Consider the following 6,434-nt stretch of genomic DNA (forward strand, 5'->3'; position numbering starts at 1 on the left):
TCCCTAGCAACAGTTACCAAGTCTCATGAAAATTGCCAATGTCTCACCCCTGTGTCACACTTCCCCCGGAAGTCACACAGTGTTTGGAAAGGACTGGGCCCACTTCCTGGACTTAGTCGCCCTGGCGGCGCCCAGAAAGACGTTCGGACACTAGGCTTGGGGCAGGGAACAGGCAGCACTGGGCGCCAACCAAACGCAAGTTGGCGACACGCCAGGAGCCCGCCAGCCCTACCCCGGAAGGCCAGGTCTTCTCGGGGCGCGTCACGGGCCCTTCCCAGCGCATCACTTCCTGTACGGCCCAACCGAGACGCCCGTCCGCCAAGAGCGGACGCAGCGAGGTGGGCGGGCTCGGGGCCGCGCGGGGCGGGGTCAGGGCGGGACAGAAGGCGGGGCCCGGCCGGCGGAGCTCTAGGCGTCCGGCTGGCTGGGCGGGTGCAGCAGGTGAGCGCCTCTGGCCGGGCAGGGTCGGGCTGGAGGTGGCCAGTGGTCGGGCGCCGCTGGGGCCGGCGGGGCCTGGCTGGCCGCCTAAGGGTCGCGGGGCCTGGTGTGGCTGTGCGTTCTGGGGGTCGGGCGAGGCATCCCTTGCCCGCGGGGCGGCGGCGTGCTCCTTCCCTCTCTCGGGTTCGTACTCGCACGTGAGAAGCGGCTCGGCTTATGAGAAGTGAGACAGTGTACGGACTCCCAGGTGGGGATGCACCCCGGACCCTGAGATAATCGCTGCCCGCTTACCCTCCCCCCTGGGCGCCTCTGGCCAGTGTCCTGCAGGCCCTCGGCAGACACGGTTTGCGCTCCAAACTGACCCCTGTGACAGTGATTTAGAGCTGGACTGGGAATTCCTCTACTTGGTCTCTCTTGTGCGCCTCGAGTTTTCTGCATCCTGCTTCTGGTGGTGGGAAGTGAGGCTGGCCCGAGGCCGCCAGGGTAACTTCCCCAGGCTCCAGAAGCAGTGGGGCCCTGTGGTCATCCTGGGGGCCAGCCTTTTGCCTAATACTTCCCCCCTGCCTCCCGACTCAGAGTTCCAGGAACTAGAAAAGCAACCAGAATAGCTATGTGCAACTCTTAGGTCTCCATCCAGGTTCCCCAGTTCCAGCAGGTGATGTGACAATCGGATGGCACCTGCCCAAATTGAGAAGTGCAGGAAAGCAAACCGGTCCTTTGGCTATGAGGCACCCTCATCCAAATACGCTCCTAAATATGCTGGGCGTGAAGTCTGATGAGCCAATAAGCAAGGGACACACAGGTCCAATTATGCCTGCCTCTCACTCTCCTCCAGCACGACAAAGGTGTAGTGAGACCCACGTAAACCGTAAAGCCGCCAGACGGGGGAGGTTCTGGAAGGAGCCAAGCCAAGGTCAGGAGAAAGGAAGGCACTCAGTGGTTGTGTGAGGACCCTATTTGATCCTTACTGCTGCTCCTTCCAGCTCCTCCCCAGGCCACCCCTCCCCACTGTTAGCAGGTTGGGCAGGCCAGGTAGCCAGCCAGCCCTTTCCCAAGTGTCTGCTAGAGACCCACAAAAGACTCAGAGGCTACCTTCCTGGCCTCTGCCTGACTCCCCTTGCTGGCCCACCAGCGCCTGCTTTCCTCCGGCGCCATCAGTCCCCTGCTCGTCTCCAGACACTGTTTCAGGATTTCAGCCACTGACGGTATTGCAACAGACTCACTGTCCGCTGTGTTTCACAGCCCAGGGGAATAAAAGTGGTGCCGTGGGTTAGGCTGTGGAACCGCAAAGTCAGCGGTTCAAACCCCCCTGGCCACTCTGCAGGAGAAAGACGAGGCTTTTACTCCTGTAAGGGTTTACGGTCTAGGAAAACCACAGGGGCAGTTCTACCCTGCCTTCATAGGGTCCCTATGGGTCAGAATCTACTTGAAGGCAGTGAGGTGAGGAGCCGTTCTCCTGGAACAAAGATGAGACTGTCTGCTCCGGTAATGATGGACAGTCTCCGAGACCCTATAGACTCTATAGTATCGAGGGGCACGGTGAATCCAAATAGACTCTATAGCAGTGGGTTGGGTTTAGGGGTGTGATACTAACGATACCAGGCCTGGGGTGGTGCTCCTAAATCCACTGGGATCAGGACATCTTTCCCCTAGCTGCCCCAGGAAAACAACGGCTGACTGTAACTCATATCTGTGGATGGCCCCTCTGGTATAAGATGGGTGCCAAGCCAGCCTGTGGGGAACTTGAGACCCAGTGGCACTTCAGGACCAGCCCTGGCAGTTGTCTTCTGTCCCCCTGTTGGTGTAGTGGGTTCCACATCGGGCTGCTAAGCACCAGGGCGGCAGTGCAAAACCTCCACCCGCTCTGCAGAAGAAAGGTAAGTCTTTCTACTCCTATAAAGAGTTGCAGCCTTAGAAACCCAACACCCCCCCCGAACCCCCAAGATAGTTCTACTCTGTCCTATAGGCTCACTTGAAGTCGGAATCAAGTAGACAACAGTGAGTGAACCAGGCTCCACTCTGTCCCTTCTCTCTGTAGGGAGAGCCCGAGGCCTGCACCCGTGCATGGTCCCTTGTCAGAAGCAGGCACTGAGAAGCCAGACACCCGGAAACTTGGGAGAAGCCATGGTGTTGGTGGTGCTAGAGAAGCGTGGCCTCCCCCTCCGCATCCTCAGGACCACCCTGCTTCTTATCAGCCTCCCCCAGGGCGTGTGCGGCCCAGCCCGTGCCAACCTGACCAAAGCTCTGGGCCAGATGGGGCCACTGGTGGGGGGCTGCTCCCTGAGCATCGGGGATGGCTCAGTGCTGGAGTTCGAGTTTCCGGAAGACAACGAAGGCGTCATCGTGATCTCAAGCCAGTGCCCAGGCCTGAGCAATGGGAGCATGCTCCGTCCCACGCTCAGGGTCATCTCCCTGGAGCCCTCCGTGCTGACCATCAGGAACGTGAGCACCATCAGCTGGGGCAGCTTCGTGGTAAACATCCACTCCGGCCTGGCAGGGCTGGCACCCCTCCGCCTGCAGCTGGTGGACCTGCATGCCGTCCCGCCCCTGCTGATCAAGGAGCGGGCCGATTTCCGCATCAGGGTCTCGCCAGCCGATGATGGGCCCACCACCCTCAGGTCTGACATGGCCCACTTTTCGGAGAACCCGATTCTCTACCTGCTGCTTCCACTCATCTTCGTCAACAAGTGTTCGTATGGGTGCAAAGTGGAGCTGGAGGTGCTGAAGGGGCTTCTGCACAGGCCCCAGCCTATGCTGCTGGGCCTCCTGGGCCAGTTTCTGGTCATGCCCTTCTATGCCTTCCTGATGGCCAAGGCCTTCATGCTGCCCAAGGCCCTGGCACTTGGCCTCATCATCACCTGCTCTTCGCCTGGGGGTGGGGGGAGCTACCTCTTCAGCCTCCTCCTGGGAGGGGACGTCACCCTGGCCATCACCATGACATTCATTTCCACTGTGGCTGCCACTGGCTTCCTGCCACTGTCCTCCGCTCTGTATAGCCGCCTGCTCAGCATTCACGAGAGCCTCCATGTGCCCTTCACTAAGATCCTAGGGACACTACTCTTCATCGCCATCCCTATAGCAGCCGGCGTGGTGATCAGGTCCAAGCTCCCCAGGTTCTCCCAACTGCTGTTGCTCGTCATCAAGCCCTTCAGTTTTGTGCTCCTGCTTGGGGGGCTCTTCCTGGCCTACCGCATGGGCGTCTTCATCCTGGCGGGTGTCAGGTTCCCCATTGTGCTGGTGGGCCTGACGGTGCCCCTGGTGGGCCTGACGGTGGGCTACTGCCTGGCCACGTGTCTGAAGCTGCCTGTAGCCCAGCGGCGGACAGTCAGCATTGAAATTGGGGTGCAGAACAGCCTGCTGGCCCTGGCCATGTTACAGCTGTCCTTCCGCCGCCTCCAAGCTGACTATGCCTCCCAGGCCCCTTTCATTGTGGCACTGAGTGGCACGTCAGAGATGCTAGCCCTGGTCATAGGCCAGTTCATCTACAGCAGCCTAGTCCCAGTGCCCTGAGGCTCCTGGGCCCCATCTCCTGACCACCCCCCATTCTTGTGTACCAAAGGCCTTCAGTGCTCATGCACTCTGCACTCAGAAAAGCCAGGCGTATTTTTTTTACTGATTTTGTATTCTCCAGCTTTCTGTGCCAAAGAGGCCATGCTGAGTTAGGTAGCTGGGTGCTGCCCAGAATTTATATTTCAATAAAAGAGCAAAGCAAACTTGGGTCCTTCATCTGCTTGGAGGGCAAGGGGGTGGGAGGGAGGCTGGCTTGGCCCAGGTATCCAGTTTGACTTTCCCGCCCTTTTTCTATCAGCAGCACCCTACCCCCATGTCCATCCATGCCCACCTCTGGTCTAGAACTGGAGCCAGAGCCGCAGGAGGCAGGCAGAACCTCCCACTTACAAGCAGGCAGTCCCTCCAGGGATGACAAAGAACTGGCCCTAGTGTTTCCCAGGCCGCCCACCTTTATGAAGCAGACTGCTTTATCTTTCTCCCGCAGTGAGGCTGCCCATGCGTAACCCGCAGAACCACCAGGACTCCTACTGACTAGAAAGGACGTGGGAGAGAAGCCACTCGACAGAAACGAGTGCAGCATTCTGTAGAGCCAGGAGGCGAGCACACTCCCAGCCAGCCCTTCTCTCAAGCCTCTTCCCCACATGGGGAGACTGGCCCAATTCGCTCCTTGTTTTTTCTTGTTCCGATGCCCGCCGCCAGGCTCTGCCAGAGAGCTGGACACCAGAACGCCCTGGCAAGGGAGTGGGCGGAGCGATCAAGGGCGTGGCGACGGCTGAAAGGGGCGGCGCGAGAGGACGTTTTGAGGCGGAAGGGCCGCTAGGCCGGAAGGGGCGGGGCTACTGGCAGCGGGCGGGGCGCGCAGCCTGAAGGGGCGGGGCCGTTAGGGTGGAAGCGGCCGCCCGGCCGGTGGGGGCGGGGCGAGCAGCGAAAGGCAGGGTGTGCTGGCCAACGAGAGCGGGGCGGGAGGGGCCCCGCAGGTCGAAGGGGCGGGGCTAGCGGAGAGGGCGGGCAAGGGCGGGGCGCGCAGGGCGGTTCCGGCGCGTTCCCGGGGCAGTGGCGATATCGCGCGGCTGGGGGCCATTGGGGTGCGCGTCAATCCCAATTGGACAGTGCCGCCATGCAGCTGACGGTGAAGGCGCTCCAGGGCCGAGAGTGCACCCTTCAGGTAGTGTCCTCAGACCTGGGTCACCGGGTCCAGCTCGCACCCTCACTGTCCTCCCCACGCTCCCGGCGCTGAGCAGGGCAGGGACGAGGGGCGGTGACCGAGCCCCCGGCGGGGAGGCCCGCGGGGGCGGGATGGCCAGGAGACCTGCTCCTGGAGGGCCCCGGGGGCTTGCGACTTCAGCCCCTGCCTTTGCCCTTTCAGGTGTCGGAGGATGAGATGGTGTCTTCGCTAAAGCTTCTGGTCTCCGAGCACCTGGACGTCCCTGTGCGCCAGCAGCGGCTGCTGTTCAAGGGCAAAGCCCTGGCAGGTACCAGCGAGGCCCCCCGGAAAGCGGGGGCGGGGTGGCAAGGCGGCCTCCGGTGCCCTGGCGGGGGCTCACTTTCCTGGGCAGCCCCTGCGGTGGGGTCACGACCTCCATCCATTTCTCTGGGGCAGATGGGAAACGGCTCTCGGATTACAGCATTGGCCCCAATTCCAAGCTCAACCTAGTGGTCAAGCCCCTGGAGAAAGTGCTACTGGAGCCAGGCACTGGCCGGAGACAGGCCGAGGCCCAGCCCCGTCCCCTGCCCACCTCCTCAGAGACTTGGCAGTTGGTCGCAAAAGTTCTGAGCCACCACTTCAGCGCTGCAGATGCCAGCAGGGTCCAGGAGCAGCTCCAGCGGGTGAGAACCTGACTTTGGAGGCCCAGCCCTGTGCTATCACTCCCATCCTCCTCCAGCCTCCTGCTGATTGGCACCCTTGCCCTTCTCTCCCCAGGAATACGAAAGGTCCCTGAGCCGCTTGACGATGGATGACATTGAGCGCTTGGCTACCCGCTTCTTACACCCTGAAGTGACAGAGTCTAAAGAGAAAGGAGTTGCCAAGTGAGCCGTTCAGCATGGGGGAGGTGCATGCTGCGCCCAGTGTGTTTTCTTCATATAATAAAAGAATCGCTTCGTGGTCCTGGATGGGGCTAGGTAACAGTCTGTCTGAGCCCTTGGCCTGGTTCACCCACAACGCCTGCACAGGACCATAGAGGCGCCAGCCACGTCGGAGTGCGGCCACCTTTGAGAGGGGCCTCTGGGTGAAAAGTGGTCCTGTGGACAGGCTCCAAGGCCGGGCTGTCGTGCTTCCTGGGTGACCCTCTGAGAACAAATCCTCATCAACTCCCTGCTGGACTCTGTCCTGCCACCTGCCCTGGCCTCTACTCAGCGCCATAGGAAGCCATGTGACACGTATCCTGGCAGGTGACAGCCAGCCTTGGGGGTCCTCTTTGAGGCTGCTGTGCCTAAGTGCTCTGACAAAAGAAAGAGGTCAGGGACCAGGAAGCCAGGGACAAAAC

General features: G+C 61.0%; 2 protein-coding genes across 5 annotated transcripts; both read left to right on the top strand.

Moving 5' to 3' along the window:
• Positions 1–287: 287 nt before the first annotated feature.
• On the top strand, positions 288–4,151 carry SLC10A3 (solute carrier family 10 member 3). 4 transcript variants are annotated; one of them, XM_045285536.1, is made up of 2 exons: positions 288–338; positions 2,477–4,151. In XM_045285536.1, exon 2 carries the CDS (start codon positions 2,503–2,505, stop codon positions 3,946–3,948), a length of 1,446 nt encoding a protein of 481 aa, XP_045141471.1. In that variant the 5' UTR covers positions 288–338; positions 2,477–2,502; the 3' UTR covers positions 3,949–4,151. The 4 variants fall into 4 exon arrangements, with proteins under 4 accessions (XP_045141471.1, XP_045141468.1, XP_045141469.1 ...); XM_045285533.1 differs by lacking the exon at positions 288–338 and adding an exon at positions 413–441; XM_045285534.1 differs by lacking the exon at positions 288–338 and adding an exon at positions 670–685.
• Positions 4,152–5,008: 857 nt separating this feature from the next.
• UBL4A (ubiquitin like 4A) lies at positions 5,009–6,078 on the top strand. The gene is made up of 4 exons (XM_004717553.2): positions 5,009–5,113; positions 5,315–5,420; positions 5,549–5,775; positions 5,870–6,078. Exons 1-4 carry the CDS (start codon positions 5,066–5,068, stop codon positions 5,978–5,980), a joined length of 492 nt encoding a protein of 163 aa, XP_004717610.1. The 5' UTR covers positions 5,009–5,065; the 3' UTR covers positions 5,981–6,078.
• The last annotated feature ends 356 nt before the right edge of the window (positions 6,079–6,434 follow it).

The sequence above is a fragment of the Echinops telfairi genome, unplaced genomic scaffold (assembly GCF_000313985.2).
Source record: "Echinops telfairi isolate 266 unplaced genomic scaffold, ASM31398v2 ScPeMD7_7472;HRSCAF=8510, whole genome shotgun sequence".
Classification (NCBI taxonomy): Eukaryota; Metazoa; Chordata; class Mammalia; order Afrosoricida; family Tenrecidae; genus Echinops; species Echinops telfairi.